This window comes from Hyperolius riggenbachi, chromosome 4 (assembly GCF_040937935.1).
Source record: "Hyperolius riggenbachi isolate aHypRig1 chromosome 4, aHypRig1.pri, whole genome shotgun sequence".
NCBI lineage: Eukaryota > Metazoa > Chordata > Amphibia > Anura > Hyperoliidae > Hyperolius > Hyperolius riggenbachi.
This window is the reverse complement of record NC_090649.1, coordinates 412,743,030-412,768,423: the sequence shown is the minus strand read 5'-3', so window position 1 is coordinate 412,768,423 and position 25,394 is coordinate 412,743,030. Positions and strand designations below refer to the sequence as shown.

General features: G+C 48.3%; 1 protein-coding gene across 4 annotated transcripts in view; it reads left to right on the top strand.

The window, feature by feature from the left end:
- The window catches only part of LOC137504236 (uncharacterized), a 72,878-nt gene extending 47,901 nt beyond the window's left edge, over positions 1-24,977 (top strand). For all 4 annotated transcript variants that reach the window (XM_068232372.1, XM_068232371.1, XM_068232370.1 and 1 more), the window contains exons 10-11: positions 9,567-9,719; positions 24,605-24,977. In XM_068232372.1, coding sequence (XP_068088473.1) covers positions 9,567-9,719; positions 24,605-24,924 — 473 coding nt within the window. In that variant the 3' untranslated portion in view covers positions 24,925-24,977. The remainder of the gene's footprint in view (positions 1-9,566; positions 9,720-24,604) is intronic.
- Positions 24,978-25,394: the final 417 nt, after the last annotated feature.

Below are 25,394 nucleotides of genomic sequence, written 5' to 3'. Positions count from 1 at the left end.
AGAACTGAAGGTTCATATGACCACTTTGTTCTTTACTTTGTAGACAGACGGGGGGGGGGGGGGGGGGAATCATTCATGGATTGAAGGATATGTTAACAATAAACTCAGGCTGGGTACCTATAGAAGGATGAAATTGCTGGAAATGAATGATACATGATGGATCATTTACTTGGCGGGCGGGTAAAGTCACCACACAACGATCGCTAAAGATCCGTCATGTCAGTTCTTTAGTGATGTCTGGACACCGCACAACTTCTTTGTCCTCAACACTCTCCTGCCTATTGGAAACCACTTTGTAGCATGCGCTCTTCGTCACTCTGCCACCCGCATGGCAACATGCCTGTCATCAGACAGAGGCTGGTGTCCAATAGTGATCAATATCCCTTGGGCAGCAGAGCTCAGGAGATCCTCTTCAGGTAAGTATGTAGCTTAAACCTCATATCCATAATACCTTCGACAGCTTGAAAGGCATTCACAGGCCAGCTTTGTGAGAAAATAATGCCTCGCCCTCAAGATAGTTAGTTTATGGTTTGAGCTTTTGTGCCTTTCTTTGGGCTGGTGCACACCAAGAGCGATTCTGAGCATTTTTGAAAACGCTTACGGGGGGAAAACAGCTTGGCTAATAAAAGTGAATAGGACAGTGCACACCAGAGCGGTTCGTTTTTTTCCCCAAACACAAACTCAGGTCCTGCAGCATTTTTGCTGATTTCTGAGGTGTTTCTGCCTCAATGTTAAGTTTAGAAAAGTGGAAATCCGCTCTGAAAAATGCTAGATCAGAGCAGTTTTCCATGCGTTTTTGTCACAGTAGCTGTTCAGTTACAGCTGTACTGTAACATAATATCAAAAACGCTACACAAAAACGCTAGGCATGTTCAGAAAATCTCTCTAAATATTCCTATAATCATTCTGAAAAACCTCTTCAAAAACCGCTAGCGTTAGCGGATTTTGTTGTGCACTGGCCCTTTCCTGGATTGTGTAGTGAGGCTCTTTTTAATCAAAATACCTGATGACCATTAAGACCTTACTACCAACTGCCTCTACAGCAAAAGAATACATGTCTATTAGGCCTCCTCCTCTACTCTTAGGTTTCAGATCAGATTTGGCATCATTTATGCCTATTTTCAGAGAAGTCCTTACTCTGCCCTACCCTCTATTCCTCCACGACTGCTGGAACAGCCAGAGCTTCAGTTCTTGTATGGTAAAATCTAGACTTTCCTAATTCTAAAGCAAAAGGATACCCGAAGTAACATGTGACGTAATGAGATAGACGTGTATGTACAGTTCCTAGCACACAAATAACTATGCTGTTTCTTTTTTTTTTTCTTTCTCTGTCTGAAAGAGTTAAATATCAGGTATGTAAGTGGCCGATTCAGTGCTGACTCAGACAGGAAGTGACTACAGTGTGACCCTCACGAATAAGAAATTCCAACTATAAGAAACTTTCCTAGCAGAAAATTGCTTCTGAAAGCAAGAAAGAGTCAAAAAGAAGAATTTTTTTTTTTTTATCAGTGAGGGTCACACTGGTCACACTGTAGTCACTTCCTGTCTGAGTCAGGACTGAGTCAGCCACTTATATACCTGATATTTAACTATTTCAGGCAGATAAAGAAAAAAAGGAACACAGCATAGTTATTTGTGTGCTTGGCGCTGTACGTACACATGTCTATCTCATCATGTCACATGTCACTTTGGGTATCCTTTAAAGAAAGGTAACTCACTTCAGGTTTGAGGTAAGGTACTTGCCTAAGGGCTCTTTCACACTACAGGCAACAGAGAAAAGGCAAAACGCTGCGTTTTGGCTGCTGGCGTTTTCAAGGCGTTTTTAAGGCGTTTTAACGCCCATACATTAGTATCAATTGTAATGAGAAACGCAGCGGTAGGCCCAGAAAAAGCGCCTGGGAGCGTTGAAACGCAACGCTCCAAAACGCGGCGTTAAGTGTGAATGTTAAAATGAAAGTCTATGGACTTTTACCTAGGAAAACGCCAACTTCGGCCGTGGCGTTAAAACGCCGAAAAAGCCCTCTGGTGTGAAAGGGCCCTAAGAGTCGGCAATGGATAGCTCTCCAGTTCAATCAATGTGGTCTTCAGGACGACAAATGCATCCCTGGCAAAGCTTTGGCACAACGCTTATCTTAACCTGAAGGAGACTAATTATTAAATATAACTTTTATTGAAATCGATTAAAAGGAGGGGTGCAGCTGCTGCTCATTTGAAATTACTTACAAGGAATACGGGTACACATAAGTGCATAAATCTGAAAAGCCTATACATGTCTGGCAGTACGGCATACAGTTAACACCCTCGACTACTTGATAAACAATTACTGTTGAATACATAAAGAACTCCACCACCAACCGTACATGTTTTAACCCTTCAAAAATGATGGTCTTCGTCATGGGACAAAGTGATAAGGTGCCAGTGCACAACCGACATTACATTTACATTTCACTTATGAAAAACAAAAAATAACCTGTCTGCCATAGAGCAGCAGCCAAGATTTTATTATTAGTGTCCTTCAGGTTAAGATAAGTGTAGTTATGCTAATCAGGTAGTATGTATATTATAAAGCTTTGGCACCACTGGCAACCTCTTCTGGCAGGATCATGGTCTGTGCCTCCTCTCACTCTTGCTGCTTTCAGTGGGAGTGAAAAGGCTGGTCCATTACTCCTCTGTCTGTATCAACCAGTGGGTAATGGAGCACAAAGGCAAGTCGGATAACCATATATGGACAATAAAGAGTAGTGAAACCATTTTTATTGTAAGTTATGACAGGCTGTAAATCTGATTTAAAGGGAGCCTGAAGTATATGGAGGCTGCATATTCAGGGCCGGCCCGCTCATGAGGCGGGGTGAAACATTTGCCTCAGGCGGCAGATCTGGGGGGGGCGGCACCCGCCGGTCCCTGGATGCTGGGCCCACCCACCGAGCTGGAGGTGTAGCTGGCAGAAAGGAGATATTGGGCCTAGCGGTGGGGAGGGGGGGTTAGACCCCCCCCTCCCTCCCCTGGGTCCCCCGATTTGCGCTCCTCCTCCAGCGTTAAGTACTAGCCTGCATATGATGAAGAGGCAACACCGCCCACTGTATTGTAAGTGGACGGCCTTGCAGGAAGTGACGTCAGTAGAGCGCACGATGGAACGCGAAAGAGGTGAGTGATTCCCCCGCCCGTTGCCTCTTTATCATATGCAGGCTGGTACTTATCGCTGGAGGAGCGCAGATCGGGGGATCCAGGCGAGGGAGGGGGGGGGGTCCAAGCCCCCTCCCCACTGCTAGGCCCAATACCCCCTTTCTGCCATCTACCCCTCCAGCTCGGCGGCCCCCCAGTGATTTTTTTTTTTTCTAATTTTGCCTCAGGCGGCAAAAAGTCTAGGGCCGGCCCTGTGCATATTTACTTCCTTTCAAACAATACCAGTTGCCCGGCAATCCTGAGGATCATTCTGGCATCACCAGTAGTGTCTGAGTCACAGCATTGAAATAGACGTGTCAATCTTGTCAGATTTGTTTAACCTCCTTGCCGGTCTAAAAAATCCGGCAAGGAGGCAGCGCCGCACATTTTTTTAATTTTTTTTTTTTTTAAATCATGTAGCGAGCCAAGGGCTCGCTACATGATAGCCGCTAAGCGGCGGCATCCCCCCACCCACTCCGATCGCCTTCGGCGATCAGAGTATGCAGGGAATCCCGTTGAGAACGGGATTTCCTGCAGGGCTTCCCCGGTCGCCATGGCGATGGGGCGGGATGACGTCACCGACGTCATGGACGTCGGGACGTCATAGGGAATCCCGATCCGCCCCTCAACGCTGCCTGGCACTGATTGGCCAGGCAGCGCAGGGCTCTGGGGCGGGGGGGAGCGACTCGGCGCGGCGGATTGCGGCGGATCGGCAGCGAGCGGCGGCGATCGAAAGTTACAAGCAGCTAGCAAAGTGCTAGCTGCTTGTAACAAAAAGAAAATTATGCAAATCGGCCCAGCGGGGCCTGAGATATCCTCCTGCGCAGGTTACCCCGAGCTGAGCTCGGGATAACCGGCAAGGAGGTTAAAGGTGGCCACACACTATACAATAAAATGATGCAATTTTACAGCAATTCGATAAAAAATATTGGACTTGCTGAAAAATCCTAAAGCTTTTTTTTTTTTTTTCTAATTTGAGCAAGAAATATAATTTCCTGTTTTTATTTAACCACTTGAGGACCACAATCTTTCTACCCCTTAAGAACCAGAGCCTTTTTCTCCATTCAGACCACTGCAGCTTTCACGGTTTATTGCTCGGTCATACAACCTACCACCTAAATGAATTTTACCTCCTTTTCTTGTCACTAATACAGCTTTCTTTTAGTGCTATTTGATTTTGCTGCGAGTTTTAGTTTTTATTATATTCATCAAAAAAGACTTAAATTTTGTCAAAAAAATTAACTTTCTGTGCTGACATTTTTCAAATAAAGTAAAATTTCCTATACATTTGAGCGCGAAAGTTATTCTGCTACATGTCTTTGATTAAAAAAAAAACATTCAGGGCCATATGCAATTCACTTTTTCACCTGAGTTTTCTCCTACGAGAAAAAAAAATCATTTTCGATTTACCACTTTGCAATGAAAAAAATATCAAAAGGTAGGTAAAAAGTACTATCAAGACTATTTTGAGCATTTTCTTGCTTGGTGATGATTTAAAAGCCATTTTATCAACAAGTTTCAAAATATCACCTAGGAGAAAACACAGGTGAAAAATGGAATTGCATATGGGCCTCAGTGTATATTTATTGGATTGGGTAAAAGTTATAGCGTTTACAAACTATGGTGCCAAAAGTGAATTTTCCCATTTTGAAGCATCTCTGACTTTTCTGACCACCTGTCATGTTTCATGAGGTGCTAAAATTTCAGGATAGTATAAATACCCCCCAAATGACCCCATTTTGGAAAGAAGACATCCCAAAGTATTCACTGAGAGGCATGGTGATTTCATAGAAAATTGTATTTTTTGTCACAAGTTAGCGGAAAATGACACTTTGTGACAAAAAAGAAAAAAGTTTCCATTTCTTCTAACTTGCGACAAAAAAAAAAATGAAATCTGCCACGGACTCACTATGCTCCTCTCTGAATCCCTTGAAGGGTCTACTTTCCAAAATGGGGTCACTTGTGGGGTGTGTTTACGGTCCTGGCATTTTGGGGGGTGCTAAATTGTAAGCACCCCTGTAAAGCCTAAAGGTGCTCATTGGACTTTGGGCCCCTTAGCGCAGTTAGGCTGCAAAAAAAGTGCCACACTTGGTATTGCCGTACTCAGAAGTAGTATAATCTGTTTTGTGGTGTATTTTTACACATACCCATGCTGGGTGGGAGAAATATATCTCTGTAAATGACAATTTTTTTATTTATTTATTTATTTTTTACACACAATTGTCCATTTACAGAGATATTTCCCCCACTTAGCATGGGTATGTGTAAAAATACACCCCAAAACACATTATACTACTTCTCCTGAGTACGGCGATACCACATATGTGGCACTTTTTTGCACCCTAACTGCGCTAAGGGGCCCAAAGTCCAATGAGTACCTTTAGGATTTCACAGGTTATTTTGCGACATTTGGTTTCAAGACTACTCCTCACGGTTTAGGGCCCCTAAAATGCCAGGGCAGTATAGGAACCCCCCACAAATGACCCCATTTTAGAAAGAAGACACCCCAAGGTATTCCGTTAGGAGTATGGTGAGTTCATACAAGATTTTATTTTTTGTCACAAGTAAGCGGAAATTGATTTTAATTGTTTTTTTTCACAAAGTGTCATTTTCCGCTAACTTGTGACAAAAAATAAAATCTTCTATGAACTCACCATACTCCTAACGGAATACCTTGGGGTGTCTTCTTTCTAAAATGGGGTCATTTGTGGGGTTCCTATACTGCCCTGGCATTTTAGGGGCCCTAAACCGTGAGGAGTAGTCTTGAAACCAAATGTCGCAAAATGACCTGTGAAATCCTAAAGGTACTCATTGGACTTTGGGCCCCTTAGCGCAGTTAGGGTGCAAAAAAGTGCCACACGTGGTATCGCCGTACTCAGGAGAAGTAGTATAATGTGTTTTGGGGTGTATTTTTACACATACCCATGCTGGGTGGGAGAAATATCTCTGTAAATGACAATTTTTTTTTTATTTATTTTTTTTTACACACAATTGTCCATTTACAGAGAGATTTCTCCCACCCAGCATGGGTATGTGTAAAAATACACCCCAAAACACATTATACTACTTCTTCTGAGTACGGTGATACGACATGTGACACTTTTTTGCAGCCTAGGTGCGCTAAGGGGCCCAACATCCTATTCACAGGTCATTTTGAGGCATTTGTTTTCTAGACTACTCCTCACGGTTTAGGGCCCCTAAAATGCCAGGGCAGTATAGGAACCCCACAAGTGACCCCATTTTAGAAAGAAGACACCCCAAGGTATTCCGTTAGGTGTATGGCGAGTTCATAGATATTTTTTTTGTCTCAAGTTACTGAAAAATGACACTTTGTGAAAAAACTATAAAAATCAATTTCCACTAACTTTTGACAAAAAATAAAATCTTCTATGAACTTGTCATACACCTAACAGAATACCTTGGGGTGTCTTTTTTTCTAAAAAGGGGTCACTTGTGGGGTTCCTATACTGCTCTGGAATTTTACGGGCCCAAAACCGTGAGTAGTCTGGAAACCAAATGTCTCAAAATGACCGTTCAGGGGTATAAGCACCTGCAAATTTTGATGACAGGTGGTCTATGAGGGGGCGAATTTTGTGGAACCGGTCATAAGCAGGGTGGCCTTTTAGATGACAGGTTGTATTGGGCCTGATCTGATGGATAGGAGTGCTAGGGGGTGACAGGAGGTGATTGATGGGTGTCTCAGGGGGTGTTTAGAGGGGAAAATGGATGCAATCAATGCACTGGGGAGGTGATCGGAAGGGGGTCTGAGGGGGATCTGAGGGTTTGGCAGAGTGATCAGGAGCCCACACAGGGCAAATTAGGGCCTGATCTGATGGGTAGGTGTGCTAGGGGGTGATGGGAGGTGATTGATGGGTGTCTCAAGGTGTGATTAGTGGGGGGAATAGATGCAAGCAATGCACTGGTGAGGTGATCAGGGCTGGGGTCTGAGGGTGTGGGTGGTGATTGGGTGCCCTAGGGGCAGATAGGGGTCTAATCTGATGGGTAGCAGTGACAGGTGGTGACAGGGGGTGATTGATGGGTAATTAGTGGGTGTTTAGAGGAGAGAACCGATGCAATGCACTTGGGAGGTGATCTGACGGCGGGTCTGCAGGCGATCGGATGGTGTGGGTGGGTGATCAGATTGCCCGCAAGGGGCAGGTTAGGGGCTGATTGATGGATGGCAGTGACAGGGGGTGATTGATGGGTTGCAGTGACAGGGGGTGCTTGATGGGTGATTGACAGGTGATCAGTGGGTTATTACAGGGAAGAACAGATGTAAATAATGCACTGGCGAATTGATAAGGGGGGGTCTGAGGGCAATCTGAGCGTGTGGGCGGTTGATTGGGTGCCCGCAAGGGGCAGATTAGGGTCTAATCTGATGGGTAACAGTGACAGGTGGTGATAGGGGGTGATTGATGGGTAATTAGTGGGTGTTTAGAGGAGAGAACAGATGTAAACCATGCACTTGGGAGGTGATCTGACGACAGGTTTGCGGGCGATCTAATGGTGTGGGTGGGTGATCAGATTGCCCGCAAGGGGCAGGTTAGGGGCTGATTGTTGGGTGGCAGTGACAGGGGGTGATTGATGGGTGATTGACAGGTGATCAGGGGGGATAGATGCATACAGTACACAGGGGGGGGGGGGTCTGGGGAGAATCTGAGGTGTGGGGGGTTGATCAGGAGTCCCCAGGGGGCAGTTTAGGGAATAAAAGAAAAAAAAATTGCGTTGACAGATAGTGACAGGGAGTGATTGATGGGTTATTAGGGGGGTGATTGAGTGCAAACAGTGGTCTGGGGGGTGGGCAGGGGGGGTCTGAGGGGTGCTGTGGGCGATCAGGGGGCGGGGGGGGGCAGATCAGTGTGTTTGGGTGCAGACTAGGGTGGCTGCAGCCTGCCCTGGTGGTCCCTCGGACACTGGGACCACCAGGGCAGGAGGCAGCCTGTATAATATACTTTGTATACATTACAAAGTGTATTATACACTTTGTAGTGGTGATTGCGGGGCTGACAACCCGCCGGCGCTTCCGAACGGCTGGCGGGTTGTCATCGCGGGTGGGCGGAGCCAGTTGCCGGGGGAAGCGCGCGTCATCAATGACGCGATCGCTCCCCGGCATGCCGAAAGGACGCAACGCCCTTGGGCGTATTGCGGTCCTTTCGGCGTCCACTTTGCCGCCGCCCATCGGCTGTGGGCGGTCGGCAAGTGGTTAATACAAGTCAATCAGGAGTGGTGGATTTTTCTGATAAATGTTTATGAAAATTTAAAATGGTGTGTGGTACAGATAGACATGTGTATGTACAGTGCCTAGCACACAAATAACTGTTCTTTTTTTTCTTTCTCTGCCTGAAAGAGTTAAATATCAGCTATGCAAGTGGCTGACTCAGTCCTGACAGTCACAGGAAGTGACAACAGTGTGGCTTCTGAGAGCAGAAAAGAGATAAAAAGGGTCAATAGTTCATAGATTTTAGCTCTGGCATACTTCAAAGAATGTGTCATTGAGAAGAGGCCATGAAATCGTAAAAACTTTAAAATTAGATTTGAATATAAAATAAAACTGTGGGGTAACTAAAAAAAAGGTCATTTTTAGGAGGGGGAGGATAGAGACAATTGTTTAACTCATCTTTTTTTTATTTATTTATTTTATTTGACAACTTCTATATCCCTCTCACTTCCGGTTCCCTTTGAGGTTAGATAATGGTAATAGGTTGAGAAGTCTCCAATACATTTTTATTAATCTTTAGTATTCATATAGCACTGACCACAGCTACAGCGCGTCTACAAAGTGTATATATCAGTGGTCCTTAAACTACGGCCTGCGGGCTGAATGCGGCCCCCTGAGGCTTTTTCACTTGCCCCCAAACACAAAATGTATAACTTGTGGCTCACTTCACCTTTAAATATCGTCTGCCGCTGCCCACATATAGAATCGCGGTGCTGGCACCATCCATCCACATACTGTAGAAGCCAGCGAGTAGTCATTCGCTGTCTTCCAGTCTACTTCTGCATCAAGTGACACTGCTGTCCAACATGATGGCCGCTTGTCACCTGGGTATGCTTCACTGTCTGGTGCACAAAGACGTTCTTCAGGCGCTGCATGCTGGGAATTCTCCTCCAGGCTTGATTGGGGGGAATGAATACCCAGATTCAATGTAATGTTTTTTCAACATCATTTTATGTATATTCCAGTCCCCAGCAGTCTGAAGTATGTTGACCCAGCCCTTGACCAGAACAGTTTGGGGACACGTGGTATATATAGTCTCGTCACTAACTGTCCCTCAGTGGGACTCACAGTATGCTTTAGGCTGGGAGTGAATTTCAAACAAGTGTGACAAACTTTTTTTATTTTTTTATGTTCTTTCAGAACATAAAGAACAAATTAAGAATTTTGTTTTCTTTTATTTCCTAAGATGTGAATGAATGCCAGCTTGGAAGAGAAGTCTGTGACATTAAGGCTCGTTGTGTCAACTCATTTGGCACCTACTCTTGTCACTGTAAGAGTGGGTATGAGGATCGCGCTCCTGGCACTCCGGGGACCGCATGCATCATTCCTCAGCCAGCAGGTACCATCTGTGTCTTTATTACATCATATGTTAAATGCATTAGGTCATTATTTGTTAAAGGGAACTTGTAGTCACTAGCGGTGTAATGCTGGGCATAAACGGGTCGACCCGGCGGCTCGATTAGCCGCCGGATGGACTCCCGCTGCGTCCCGCTCGTTCCCGCCGCTGTCCGGCTATTGTCTGCCCTGCTTGATCTCCGCGGGCGGACAATAGTGGGGGAAGCGCCCGCGGGGACGAGCGGGAATCGATCCAGCGGGACATCGGACCTGTCGGAAATTATCAATCGAGCCATCAACGGACCGATTGATAAGGGCGCATCGACCCGTGTATGCCCAGCATAAGATCAGGTGCTGCAGAGACTGCAACCTGCCTGCTCCATAGGGCCCCACTAGAGTCAGCCACTGTATCAGCTAATCTTCACTGCCGTAAAGCCTGGTACACACCTTCAATTATGATTAGCCGATCACGAAGGATGATCAATGATCTGCAAATACTTCCAAGTTTAAGCAACTTTTTATACACATACAGTATATGCAGCTTGGAAATTGACCAATCAGTTTAAACCTGGGTGGGACTTGATTGTTCCATTTTCAAGCTACATGTATTTGTATAAAAATTAAATTTGCATCAACTGGGAAATATTTGCAACTCATTGATCATCCCTATCACTGACCAATCTTGCCACCTCCATGTAGTACGAGGGTCAACCGATATTGGATACTAATGCTACGCACACACTTGAAAGATTAATGAAAGATCACAGACCAATTTTACCACCTTCCATGTAGTATTAGGGCATACTCTACACAGTCTATTCTATTGAGCTGAACTCCCCCTCAGATTTAAAAATTTGCAAGATGCTGTACACAAAGATGCTATGTAAAAGGGAGAAACCGAGAGTCTAATATAGTGTAGTAGGTATTGGCAAAATGGGTTAATGGAAAAAGTACAAGAGTATACTCACAAACCAGGGTTACCTCCAGGCAACCACTGTATAGGCAGGTGAGGATATTGTCCTGTCCACTCAGGATTAAGTCGCTCTCTGTACATAGGAGAAAAAGGGGTGTCCCCCTCCACCAAGGGTGGATATAATTTATAATGTAGAGAAGACCAGAGGTGCCAAAAGGATAAAATCCGATATTAAAAAGTGTAAAAATGCTTAGGAGGTAGTGGTGGACTTACCTCCTGCAAGCAGACTCAATAAACTGTCAATTCAAGAAAAATATATTTACTGGTATACTCCAGGGGGTTGCAACTAGTGTTGGGCGAACAGTGTTCGCCACTGTTCGGGTTCTGCAGAACATCACCCTGTTCGGGTGATGTTCGAGTTCGGCCGAACACCTGACGGTGCTCGGCCAAACCGTTCGGCCATATGGCCGAACTAAGAGCGCATGGCCGAACGTTCCCCGAACGTTCGGCTAGCGCTGTGATTGGCCGAACGGGTCACGTGGTTCGGACCCGAACGCGCTCTGATTGGCCGAACTGTCACGTGGTTCGGGTAAATAAATACCCGAACCACGTCATATCTCCGCCATTTGTCTGTGGGTTTAGCTTTGGGTAGGCAGGCAGGGTAGTTCGCGCTCCAGCCACGCTAGCCAGGGTCCCCCCCAGTCATTGTGTGTCACTGCTGGGAACAGTAGTACACCGCTCGTTCAGCCACACTATATAGCATTCTGTGTACTGTTCTGTGTCTGCTGGGAACAGTAGTACACCGCTCGTTCAGCCACACTATATAGCATTCTGTGTACTGTTCTGTGTCTGCTGGGAACAGTAGTACACCGCTTGTTCAGCCACACTATATAGCATTCTGTGTACTGTTCTGTGTCTGCTGGGAATAGTGGTACACCGCTCGTTCAGCCACACTATATAGCATTCTGTGTACTGTTCTGTGTCTGCTGGGAACAGTGGTACACCGCTCGTTCAGCCACACTATATAGCATTCTGTGTACTGTTCTGTGTCTGCTGGGAACAGTAGTACACCGCTCGTTCAGCCACACTATATAGCATTCTGTGTACTGTTCTGTGTCTGCTGGGAATAGTGGTACACCGCTCGTTCAGCCACACTATATAGCATTCTGTGTACTGTTCTGTGTCTGCTGGGAACAGTAGTACACCGCTCGTTCAGCCACACTATATAGCATTCTGTGTACTGTTCTGTGTCTGCTGGGAATAGTGGTACACCGCTCGTTCAGCCACACTATATAGCATTCTGTGTACTGTTCTGTGTCTGCTGGGAACAGTGGTACACCGCTCGTTCAGCCACACTATATAGCATTCTGTGTACTGTTCTGTGTCTGCTGGGAACAGTAGTACACCGCTCGTTCAGCCACACTATATAGCATTCTGTGTACTGTTCTGTGTCTGCTGGGAACAGTAGTACACCGCTCGTTCAGCCACACTATAAAGCATTCTGTGTACTGTTCTGTGTCTGCTGGGAACAGTAGTACACCGCTCGTTCAGCCACACTATATAGCATTCTGTGTACTGTTCTGTGTCTGCTGGGAACAGTAGTACACCGCTCGTTCAGCCACACTATATAGCATTCTGTGTACTGTTCTGTGTCTGCTGGGAATAGTGGTACACCGCTCGTTCAGCCACACTATATAGCATTCTGTGTACTGTTCTGTGTCTGCTGGGAATAGTGGTACACCGCTCGTTCGCCACTGTATAGCATTGTGCTCTGTGTCGCTTCTGGGAATAGTGGTACACCGCTCACCCGTCACTGTATAGCATTGTGCTCTGTGTCACTGCTGGGAATAGTGGTACACCGCTCACCCGTCACTGTATAGCATTGTGCTCTGTGTCGCTGCTGGGAATAGTGGTACACCGCTCACCCGTCACTGTATAGCATTGTGCTCTGTGTCGCTGCTGGGAATAGTGGTACTGTATAGCATTTCTGTACTGCCACTGTACTGCTGCCAGTCAGCGTGTACTGTAAGGATAAGTGAAATGAGGAAGAAATCCGGTGAAAGAGGGAGGGGCAAGGGAAGAGGTGTTTCCCCTGACGGTTCACGTACAGGCCACAGGGGAGCACCCAAGAAAACCCACTCAATACCGCCCATGTTGTCCAGGACAACAACCCTCACAAATCCAAAAGAACAGGACCAGATAATTACTTGGATGACCTCTCAAGCGTCCAGCAGTGGGTTAAGCAGCACCAGCACATCACGCACGAGGTCCGAGTCCTCAGCCAGTTACAAGGAGCCAGTGGGCACAAAGCTGACACAACCGGCAGCGACACCACGCACACAACTGCCAGATAACCAGTCCGATGAATTACCTCAGGACACAATGGGGTATTCGCAGGAGCTATTCCCAGCCCAACAAACTTCCACCTTTCAAAGGTCAATGGAGGAACAGCCAGAAATGTTGTGCCTGGATTCACAACCGTTAACTGTGGGAAATGCACCGCGCACTGAAATACAAGGCGAGTCCGAAGAGGACTCGGAAACCCAAATCCCAGAGCAATTTGGGCAGGAGGGGTTGCAATTGCAGGAGGTCGGCCGACAAGATCTGGAAGACGACGTTGGAGTGTGCTGCGCAGAGGTTGTTGTGGGGAGCTCTACTCCACGGCGGTGGCCCACAATGACATATGACGAGTTTGAGGAGATGGAAGAGGAGGGTATGGACAATGTGGACAGAGACCCAGATTTTGTTTGTGAACGAGAACATCGCCGTCGTAGCAGCAGCACAGATGAGTCTGTTGAAGAACCCACTGCTGCACGAGTTCGCCTTGTGCCACAAGGTAGGCGGCGCGCAATTTCAGGCACCACAAGCGTGGAAGTTCAAGTGAGAGGCAAAAGAGGAGCAAACAGAAATCGCCAGCAAGGAGGCAGGTGCTCCAAAGTCTGGGCTTTCTTTGAAGACTGCACTGAGGATGTTACCATGGCGATTTGCAAGGTGTGCAAGACCCGCCTGAGCAGGGGGAAAAATATTAACAACCTCTCCACCACCAGCATGAGCCGTCACATGCTATCCAAACATCCCACTCTTTGGGCAAACGCGTCAGGACAGGGTACCAGAAACAACACTGCCTCCCTTGGGTTCACCAGACCCGCCTCAGCAGCAGCAGTAGCCCAGCCATTGCGTGGTTCACAACATTCACAAACATCAGACGACGCTGACACTGTCACTTTCCGGAGTAGTGCTCTTGAGGTCTCCCAGTGTTCATCAAACACAACAACCAACAGCCCTTCCGTGTGCAGCGCTACGGTTCAGTTGTCTGTGTCGGAGATGTTTGAGCGCAAGAGGAAATTGCCAGCAAATGACCCCCGGGCCGTGGCAGTAACAGCCAGCATAGCCAAGCTTCTGGCCTGCGAAATGCTGCCATATCGATTGGTGGAGACAAACAGCTTCAAGGGCATGATGTCAGTGGCCATCCCACGTTACGTGGTTCCCAGCCGCTACCACTTTGCACGCTCTGCAGTGCCTGAGTTGCATGAGCACGTGGTCAGCAAAATAACCCGAAGCTTGAAGAATGCCGTTGCCTGCAAGGTTCACCTCACCACTGACACCTGGACGAGTGCGTTCGGCCAGGGTCGATACATCTCCCTTACCGCGCACTGGGTGAACCTTGTGGAGCCTGGCAGCGATTCCTCACCTGCTACGGCACGGGTGTTGCCCACGCCACAAACAGCTGCACCGCCGTCCCTCCCACTGGATAACAGCAGCACCTACCTCTCTGACTCCTTCTCCTCCAACGCATCTCAAAGCTGTACCTCATCCGGAAACGCTAACCCAGCAGCAGTAGGATCGTGGAAGCAGTGCAGCACAGCTGTTGGCATGCGTCAGCAAGCGTTGCTGAAGCTCATCTGCCTTGGGGATAAGCAGCACACAGGGGAGGAAATTTGGAGGGGAATAAAGGAACAGACGGATTTGTGGCTGGCACCGCTGGACCTGAAACCGGGCATGGTTGTGTGTGATAATGGGAGTAATCTCATTCGCGCTTTAAGGTTGGCTAAGCTGACACACATCCCTTGCCTGGCGCACGTGATGAACCTAGTAGTTCAGCGGTTCCTGAGGACATACCCAGGCGTGCCCGATCTGCTGTTGAAGGTGCGTCGAGTGTCCAAACATTGTAGAAATTCCAGTACTGCTTCGGGGGCACTCGCCAAGATGCAGGAGCGCTTCAATCTCCCCCACCATCGCTTGCTGTGTGATGTCCCTACGCGCTGGAATTCTACGCTGCACATGCTAGCCCGCTTTTGCGAGCAGAAGAGTGCAGTGGTCCAGTACATGACGGCGCAGTACCGAGGCGCATCCGGCCAGCTGCCAAGCTTCTGTGGATCCGATTGGGCCAACATGTTGGACCTCTGCCAAGTCCTCCAAAATTTTGAGCAATCCACGTTGCTTGTGAGCAGTGACAACTCTTCAGTCAGCATTACCATACCACTGCTGTGTTTACTGAAGAGGTCGATGTTAAAAATCAAGGAAACAGCTGTCATGATGCAACTGGGGGAATCTGAAGGAGAAAACGATCAGCGTGATGGTACCAACATCAGGCCATCCGCCTCAGGGAACGCTGGCCCCAGCAGCTATGACGAAGAAGAGGAGGAGGAACAGCTGGAGTTGGAGCAGGAATTTCATGCCACCACTGACGAGGGCCAGAGCGGTGCACGTTGGACTTCCACAATTCAACGCGAATGGTCAGCAGAAGCAGACCAGGAGGAAGGTGACGACTATGATGCATCACAACAACTATCACAACGCTCACAAGAGGATGATGAGGATTCTGGTAGGACTCTGGCACACATGGCTCAATTCATGCTAGACTGCATTGAACGTGACCCACGCATTGTGCGCATTCTGGACAACACCAATTACTGGGTTTATACCCTTCTGGATCCACGGTACAAACACAATGCTCCAAAACTGCTTGAAGAAAGAGTCAGACAGGTCAAAATGGAAGAATACCAGCAGGCCCTTGTGGAGACTTTAGAGAGGAGATTGACATCCTCCCCCTCCTCTAGCCAGTTGTACGCAGACAGACTGACTTCCGCAAACCCAGGACGACCAGGAGGGCAGCAAACAACGCAAGCCGCAGCTAGTACCCAAAAGGGAATGGTATCGGCAGTGTCCTTGGAGTGGGAACATTTTCTGACACCCATGCAGCCGCAGCCCACTGAACAGCAAGCGTGCAGATCCACCTCCAACACCGATCGCCTGGAGAAGATGGTCAAGGACTACATGTCAGATGGCGTAGCTGTGTCGAACCATCCATCTGCACCCTTCAACTATTGGGTATCGAAGCTAGACACCTGGCACGAACTGGCAATGTACGCAATAGAGGTGCTGGCTTGCCCGGCAGCCAGCGTTATGTCGGAACGCTGTTTCAGTGCTGCCGGAGGCATCGTCACAGATCGGCGTATCCGCCTCTCTACAGAAAATGCAGACCGTCTGACTCAAATTAAAATGAATCAATCCTGGATTGGAAATGACTACGCAACACTCCAGGACCCCAACCAAGTAACATGACCAATGAACATCTGGGATGGTGTTGCGTTTCCGGGCCCTGTTTATTGAACCTCTCATCTGTATTACATTTATGACTGCATGGCGGCAAAAAGCATTGCTGCTATATCCGCACGCTTTTTGTCCACATGCAAGGCCTGGGTTGTTGTGTCTCACAAAGCGTGGCCTTCTCCTCCTGCGCCTGCTCCTGTTCCATCACGTCTGCTGCTGCTGGGTTAGCGTTGCCGCGTGGTCCCTGTTTATTGAACCACTTATCTTTATTACATTTATGACTGCATGGCGGTACAAAGCATGCTATCCGCACGCTTCTTGCCCTCATGCAAGGCCTGGGTTGTTGTGTCTCACAAAGCGTGGCCTTCTCCTCCTGCGCCTGCTCCTGTTCCATCACGTCTGCTGCTGCTGGGTTAGCGTTGCCGCGTGGTCCCTGTTTATTGAACCACTTATCTTTATTACATTTATGACTGCATGGCGGTACAAAGCATGCTATCCGCACGCTTCTTGCCCTCATGCAAGGCCGGGGTTGTTGTGTCTCACAAAGCGTGGCCTTCTTCTCCTCCTGCGCCACCCTCCTCCTGTTCCATCACGTGTGCTGCTGCTGGGTTAGCGTTACCGGTCCCTTTTCCTGGAACCTCTTATATGTATTACATTTATGACTGCATGCCGACAAAAAACATGTTACCTGTGCAAAGAAAACAGACATTTCCCGCATTTAAAAGACAGTTTTCCCTTTGAAACTTTAAAATCGATTTTCTCAAAAACTATAAGCTCTTTTTGCTAAATTTTTTTTTCCTCTTGTACCCACTCCCAAGGTGCACATACCCTGTAAATTTGGGGTATGTAGCATGTAAGGAGGCTTTACAAACCACAAAAGTTCGGGTCCCCATTGACTTCCATTATGTTCGGAGTTCGGGTCGAACACCCGAACATCGCGGCCATGTTCGGCCTGTTCGGCCCGAACCCGAACATCTAGATGTTCGCCCAACACTAGTTGCAACGCATTTCACAGGTTTAGACCTGCTTCCTCAGGCAATAGATTATAGGAGCACACAACAGCATTTGATCCAGCTGTTACCCGGACCAAATGCTGTTGTGTGCTCCTATAATCTATTGCCTGAGGACGTAGAGATGGCCCGAACCTCTGATTTTCGGTTCACGTGAACTTTCGCGAACCACAATAGACTTCAATGGGGAGGCGAACTTTGAAAATTAGAAACACTTATGCTGGCCAGAAAAGTGATGGAAAATATGTTTCAAGGGGTCTATCACCTGGAGGGGGGCATGGATGAGTGGGATAGACTCCAAAAGTCACAGGGAAAAATCTGGATTTGACGCAAAGCAGCGTTTTAAGGGCAAAAATCACATTGAATGCTAAATTGTAGGCCTAAAGGGCATTAAAACATCTTGCATGTGTATACATCAATCAGGGAGTGTAATTAGAGTACTGCTTCACACTGACACACCAAGCTCACTGTGTAACGCACCGCAAACAGCTGTTTGTGTTGTGATGGCCGTGCTGGACTGGTGCGCACCATGACGAGAGTGCAGGTGATGGCGGCTTTCCAGCCCATATAGTCACCGGGCTGAGGTAGCTGAATGACAGAACAGTGACTGTCCAGCTGATCAAATTTAGTCTGGCCACAATGAAGCAACGACCTTATTATCTTTGGTGTGCTACCCCCCGAGACACTCATATAGCCGGCGGTCAATGCTTCATTGTGATACGCAAGCCCCTTCACCGCGGCAAGGTAATGATCACAAAGGGGAGTTGGGCCTTAAAAATTCAGAAATCCACCTGGAGTCCTGGACCTTGTTGGTGGTGGCGCCATGGCGGGGAAGGCAGTCAACCGGCCTGCAGGCAGGGATGCTGTGTGGGGAGCGACTTAGTCTTGGGGCAGGCAGTCACACGGCATGCAGGAAGAGTTGCTGTGTGTGGGGACTGATTTAGTCTTCGGGCAGGCCTGAGCGTGCTTTGCAGACCTGGCATCAATGGTCAGATGGACCCTTGACCCAACGCTGAGTGCCAGAGATGTCACCACTTGCCTTTCAACATCACGGTACAGTTTAGGTATCGCCTTTTTTGAGAAAAAATTGCGGCCTGGTATCTTCCACTACGGTGTGTGGCTTTGCTTTTGTGTGCTGCTTTTCCTCAGGTGGTCATCCCATTGCAGTTTGTGCTTTGTAATAATGTGCCTTCGTAAGGTAGTTGTCTCTACGCGGGTCTTGGTCTTTCCATGGCTCAAATTTCGGTGGCAGAGAGTACAGATGGCATTGCTCTCATTTGAGGCAGACACGCATAAAAATTTTCACACCGCTGAGTCCTGGGGTGATGGCGGTCGACTTAGTTTTAAGTGGGGACCCAGAATCAGACCAGAAAGATGTCATGCTTCCGTGTGGAAGCTGAGAAAGATGGTGTTCTGTGTTAAATAGTCAACTACGTCCTGACAATATCGGGGGTTGATGGCACGTGCCTTCTTCTGAACACTGTACTTTGGTCGCGGGCCGCACGAAATCACGACAGCGTGACCTCGAACAGACCTGCCAGGTGGGCCTGCCTCTGCCTTTTTGTTTTGTCCATATTGGGGGGGGGGATGAAGTGAAAGGTATGCACTGACTTGACTAAGGGCTCATTTCCACTATCGCGAATCTGCATGCGTCCAACGCATGCAGATCCGCACATGTAATACAAGTGGATGGGCCTGTTTCCACTGTAGCGTTGTTGAGGTGCGTTTTTTTTCAGCGTGAAAAAAACGCACAAAAGAGCCAACGATTTCGCCTGCGTCGGGAATCCGTGCGAATCGCCGCTAATGTATTTAATAGTAAAAACGCATGCGTTTGTTACATGCGTTTTTACCCGCGATTTCGCGTGCGATTTCGCACCTTTTTCAATTTTATTTAGCCCTGGCAGTGTCATGGTTAATTTCGCATGGCACCCTGCCATGCGAAATCGCAGGCGAAATCGCGGGTAAAAACGCATGTGGAAACACATCCGCATGCGTTTTTACAAGCGTCGGAATGCGGCCGAAATCGCGTCGCAACAGTGGAAACAAGCCCTTATACAATGTGCAGTCAGTCACACAGGTGCAGTTAACAGGTATGTACGGAGTGGTATATCACACTGCATGCACTCACATAGGCAGGTGGGAGCACTGTGAACAGGTAGGTATATGCAGTGATGGGTATTATAATGAGCACCTGTCACACACAGACAGGTACCGGACAGGCACAGTGACACTGCGTGCGCTCACGTAGGTAGGTGCAGACGCGTAACTAGGGGGGGTCGGGGTAGGACAAGTGCCCCCGGGCGCTAGGTCCCCAAGGGCGCCCTGCTGAGCTGCAGGGTTTTGTTTTTTTTTGGGAGGGGAGCAGCGCAGAGAAGAGGGAGAGCTGTGGGCAGCGGTGGAGAAGGGGGGCCATCTCCTACCCCCCTTCCCTCACCTTAGGGGGCTCTCCCTCCCTCGCTCTCCCCTCCACAACTAATGTCCGGGTGGCTGGCGCAGCGGGCGGGACTTACCTCCGTCTCGCTCCAGCGCCGGAAGTTCGGGTCTTGCAGCCACTACTCTGGTCTGGACCAGACCAGAGTAGCGGCAAATCCATCACGCACTGCGACGAGACGGAGGTAAGTTCCGCCCGCCGCTGCCAGCCACCCGGACATTAGTTGTGGAGGGGAGAGTGAGGGAGGGAGAGCCCCCTAAGGTGAGGGAAGGGGGGGAGACGTCCGCCCTTCCCCACTGTGCTCATAGCTCTCCCTCCACTGTGCTGCTCACCTCCTGCTGGGGGGGACACCTGGCTACCTATTCTGGGACATATACCCCCTGACTACATATAATGGAGATATATACCCCTGGCTACATATACTGGGCACATATACCTCCTGACTACATATACTGGGCACATATACCCCTGGCTACATATACTGGGCACATATACCCCTGACTATATATACTGGGCACATATACCCCTGACTATATATACTGGGCACATATACCCCTGACTATATATACTGGGCACATATACCCCTGACTACATATACTGGGCACATATACCCCCTGACTACATATACTGGGCACATATACCCCTGGATACATATACTGGGCACATATACCCCCTGACTACATATACTGGGCACATATACCCCTGGATACATATACTGGGCACATATACCCCCTGACTACATATACTGGGCACATATACCCCCTGACTACATATACTGGGCACATATACCCCCTGACTACATATACTGGGCACATACACCCCTGCCTACATATACTGGGCACATATACCCCCTGACAACATATACTGGGCACATATACCCCCTGACTACATATACTGGGCACATACACCCCTACCTACATATACTGGGCACATATACCCCCTGACTACATATACTGGGCACATATACCCCTGCCTACATATACTGGGCACATATACCCCCTGACTACATATACTGGGGACATAAACCCCCTGACTACATATACTGGGGACATAAACCCCCTGACTACATATACTGGGGACATAAACCCCCTGACTACATATACTGGGGACATAAACCCCCTGACTACATATACTGGGGACATATACCCCCTGACTACATATACTGGGCACATATACCCCCTGACTACATATACTGGGCACATAAACCCCCTGACTACATATACTGGGGACATAAACCCCCTGACTACATATACTGGGGACATAAACCCCCTGACTACATATACTGGGCACATATACCCCCTGACTACATATACTGGGCACATATACCCCCTGACTACATATACTGGGCACATAAACCCCCTGACTACATATACTGGGGACATAAACCCCCTGACTACATATACTGGGGACATAAACCCCCTGACTACATATACTGGGCACATATACCCCCTGACTACATATACTGGGCACATATATCCCTGACTACATATACTGGGCACATATACCCCTAACTACATATACTGGGGACATATACCCCTGGCTACATATACTGGGCACACATACCCCTGGCTACATATACTGGGCACACATACCCCTGGCTACATATACTGGGCACACATACCCCTGGCTACATATACTGGGCACACATACCCCTGGCTACATATACTGGGCACACATACCCCTGGCTACATATACCCCTGACTATATATACTGGGCACATATACCCCTTGCTACCTGTTCTGGGGACATCTATACCGCTGGCCACCTATTCTGGGGACATCTATACCGCTGGCCACCTATTCTGGGGACATCTATACTGCTGGCCACCTATTCTGGGGACACCTATACTGCTGGCCACCTATTCTGGGGACACCTATACTGCTGGCCACCTATTCTGGGGACACCTATAGACCTGGGGCTACCTATTTTTGGAGAACCACTGCTGTCGGATTGAGTGTATTTTGGGGAACTGCTGCCAGGTGAGAGGTGTCTACCATATTAAGGGGGCATTCTGCCTATTTATGTGAAATGCTGTCTATTTATGTGCCTCATGACTGCTGAATTTGTCTTGTTGGGGGCCTCATGGTTACTGAATTTGTCTTGTTGGGGGCCTCATAATTTGTTGGGGGCCTCAAGATCGCTGAATTTGTCTTGTTGGGTGCCTCATGATTGCTGAGTTGGTCATTTTGGGGGCCTCATGATTGCTGAATTTGTCTTGATGGGGGGGGGGGGGGCTCATGATTGCTGAATTTGTCTTGGAACATGCTGGAAGGTACATACTGAGGGAGGGTGGGTGAGCGTGAGCCTGCTAACTTCCTGTACATTTGGCTCCACCCATAACTACGCCCACATTTATTATGTGGCCACGCCCCTTCTTTGGCGCGGCGCGCAGCCGTCACCTTAGGGGTGCATTAATAGTCTTTGTCCTCAGGCGCTGATAGCCCTAGCTACGCCTCTGGGTAGGTGGGTGCACTGTGAACAACAGGTAGGTATATGCAGTGATGGGTATTATAATGTGCACCTGGCACAGTAGTAATTATACCACCAAGGGGCCAAAAGCCAGCTGTGACTGACTGACAGGGCTGTATATAATGCAAGTGGGCCACACAAAAAAAAAATCACAAGAACAAGATTCGCTCTCAAAACGGCTGTCGAGGGGTGCTTTTTTAGCAATAAGAATCAGCAAGGAGCAAGCTAAGAAGCCTACAATAGCCTAACTAATCTTTCCCTATAGGTTTCTGCACAGCAGCTATCCCTTCTCTAATTACTGCAGGCACACGAGTGAGTGAAAAGCCTGACGCTGCCTGCCTTTTATAAGGGGGGGTGGGGCTCCAGGAGGGAGTGTAGCCTGATTGACTACAATGTGCCTGCTGACTGTGATGTAGAGGGTCAAAGTTGACCCTAATGATGTAGTATAGGAGGTGAATCGAACCGCCATAAAGTTTGCGATCGCCCGTGAACACGAACCACCAAAGTTCGCCGGGAACCGTTCGGGCCATCTCTCTGAGGAAGCAGGTCTAAAACTGTGAAACGTGTTGCAACCCCCCTGGAGTATACCAATAAATATATTTTTCTTGAATAGACAGACAGTTTGAGTCTGCTTGCGGAGGTAAGTCCATCACTACCTCCTAAGCATTTTTAAACTTTTTAACCTCCCTGGCGGTCAATTAAAACCGCCAGGGGGCAGCGCATTTTTTTTTTTAAATCATGTAGCTAGCCTAGCGCTAGCTACATGATAGTCGCTGAGCAGCGGCATCCCCCTACCCCCTCCGTTCGCCTCCGGCGCTCAGAGCAAGCTGGAAAGCATTCAGAACGGGATTTCCTGCTTGGCTTCCCCCGTCGCCATGGCGACGATCGTGATGACGTCAGTGACATCATCGGGAGTCCCAATCCACCCCTCAGCGCTGCCTGGCACTTATTGGCCAGGTTGTGCACGGGGTCTGGGGGGGGGGGCGGCGCAGCACGGCGGGTAGCGGCGAATCAGCGCAGAGCGGCGGCAATCGCATAGTACACGCAGCTAGCAAAGTGCTAGCTGCGTGTAACAAAAAAAAATTTGTAAATCGGTCCACCAGGGCCTGAGCGGTGCCCTGCGGCGGCATACCCTGCCCAGGAGGTTAATATCTGATTTTATCATTTTGGCGCCTCTGGTCTTCTCTACGTTTTATACACAAAGATGCTGTATACATGCAAAAGATCAGTATCTGCAAAAGATCAGTTCCTGCAAAGGGCATTCATAGTCTGATACCTGTAGATCTCATACACACCTTGTTTAACAGATATTTCAACTGCAGATCAGACAATCATCTGCAGATCTATCCTGGTGGATCTGATCTGCAGATGAATGTCTGTCAAACAAGGTTTATATGAGATCTGCAGATATAGACTATGAATGCATTTTGCAGGAACTGATCTTTTGCAGTAAAGGTGGCCATACACTGGCCCGATTCGCCGCAGTTTCGACAGCAGATCCGATCACTGGGATCGAATCTGCTGCCAATCGTTCGCGCTACACGACGAATTTCGATCCTTTTCGTCCGATCCCGTCGATCGCTCAGTGCGGAAAATTACCGTCGATCGCCCGCGGGTAGGGAGCGCGTCGCTAGCGGCGTTCGAGTACCCGACGACCGACGCAATAGAGCCGCATACATTACCTGCTCCGCCGGCACGTCTACGCCCGGTCACCGCTGCTCCGTGTCCGCGCTGGTCTCCGGCATGCTTCAGTTCCTCCGGCCCGGCAGGAAGTTTAAACAGTAGAGGGCGCTCTACTGTTTAAACTTCCTGCCGGGCAGGAAGAAGTAAAGCATGCCGGGGCCGGAGACCAGAGCGGAGACGGAGCAGCGGTGACCTGGGGACTGGAGTCGCGCCGGCGGAGCAGGTAATGTATGCGGGCATGCGGGCGGGGGGAGCGGCGGCGGCAGCAGCACCACCACCACCACAGATTGTGAACGGTTTCAGGCTGAAATCTGTTCACAATCTGTTTGCAGTAAAGGTAGCCATACGATCCCTCTCTGATCAGATTCGATCAGATAGGGATCTGTCAGTTGGTCGAATCTGATGGCAAATCGACCAGTGTATGGCTACCTTAACTGATCTTTTGCAGATACTGATCTGTTGCAGGTGTACAGCATCTTGCAAAGATTTTTATCTGATGGGGAGTTCAGCTCAACAGAATAGACTGTGTAGAGTATGGCTCTCATACTACATGGAAGGTAGTAAAACTGGTCTGTGATCTTTAATTAATCTTTCAAGTGTGTATGCAGCTTAGAGCCGATTGTGTAGGTAAACACAATGATAGACGCACACACTTCTCTGCATGTCTTTAGGGACTTGCTTCTGATTGTGCAGATTATCCTAGAACAGTCATAACAATCATTTACTGAAACTATCATCAGTCAGCATGTCTACCTATCATTTGGCTTACTAATTTTATTTTTAGATTCTGCTGTATTATTAAGCAATTTTTCTCTTTTTTCCTTCAACAGCGGTACAGTCCATATCAAGTAGCCTGGAGATTCTCATTGCTTCCACTGCCAGTGCTGCTATAACAATGTTATTAGTTATTCTTGTTCTTTGTATTATGCAAGTAAGGAGACATGTTAAAGATGAATTCCGCCTGCAGCATTCTCCGAGAAGACCTCAAGCTGCACACCTGACTGGTGCATCACCAGGAGAGCGTGACCAAACCCTGCCCCGCCTTTCCAGGCATGTGCCACCAGGAGGCAGCATGAAGCAGCACACAGACTCACACTCCTCCAATTTGCTGGACTTGGTTAATATCACATATGAACAGACTGCCTGTTAGTGACTACTCTGAATCCATGTGATATTTAAATACATTAAAACAGGTTGAAACGGTTTGTGTATGGTAGACTTATTATTCAAACTGTCTGTTGACTCTTAATAAGAAAAGAATATATACTGCATATTATTTGGGGAGGCAATTGAGTTGTGGGATCCCTGCATATCATCATTATTCACAATCTCCAACAATGGTGGCATGCATATTTATCTTGACTCTTAATGGACACTTGCACACTGTACCCCAGAGGTGTGCTGAAACAATCTTTTTCCTCCTGTCCGCCTAAGCTTTGCAAACATGCTAGATGGCTCCCAACTGATACTGTTGATCAGGCCCGCCTCTGTCGAGAATCTAGAGGCTGTACAGCAGCTCCTGACCACCCTTGATGCCTCGACCAGCGATTTGCAGCATGCTGCTGAGGCCATTGTTTTCACCCCACCCAGAGCTGGGACAAGGTCCTCCAGCACCCAAGG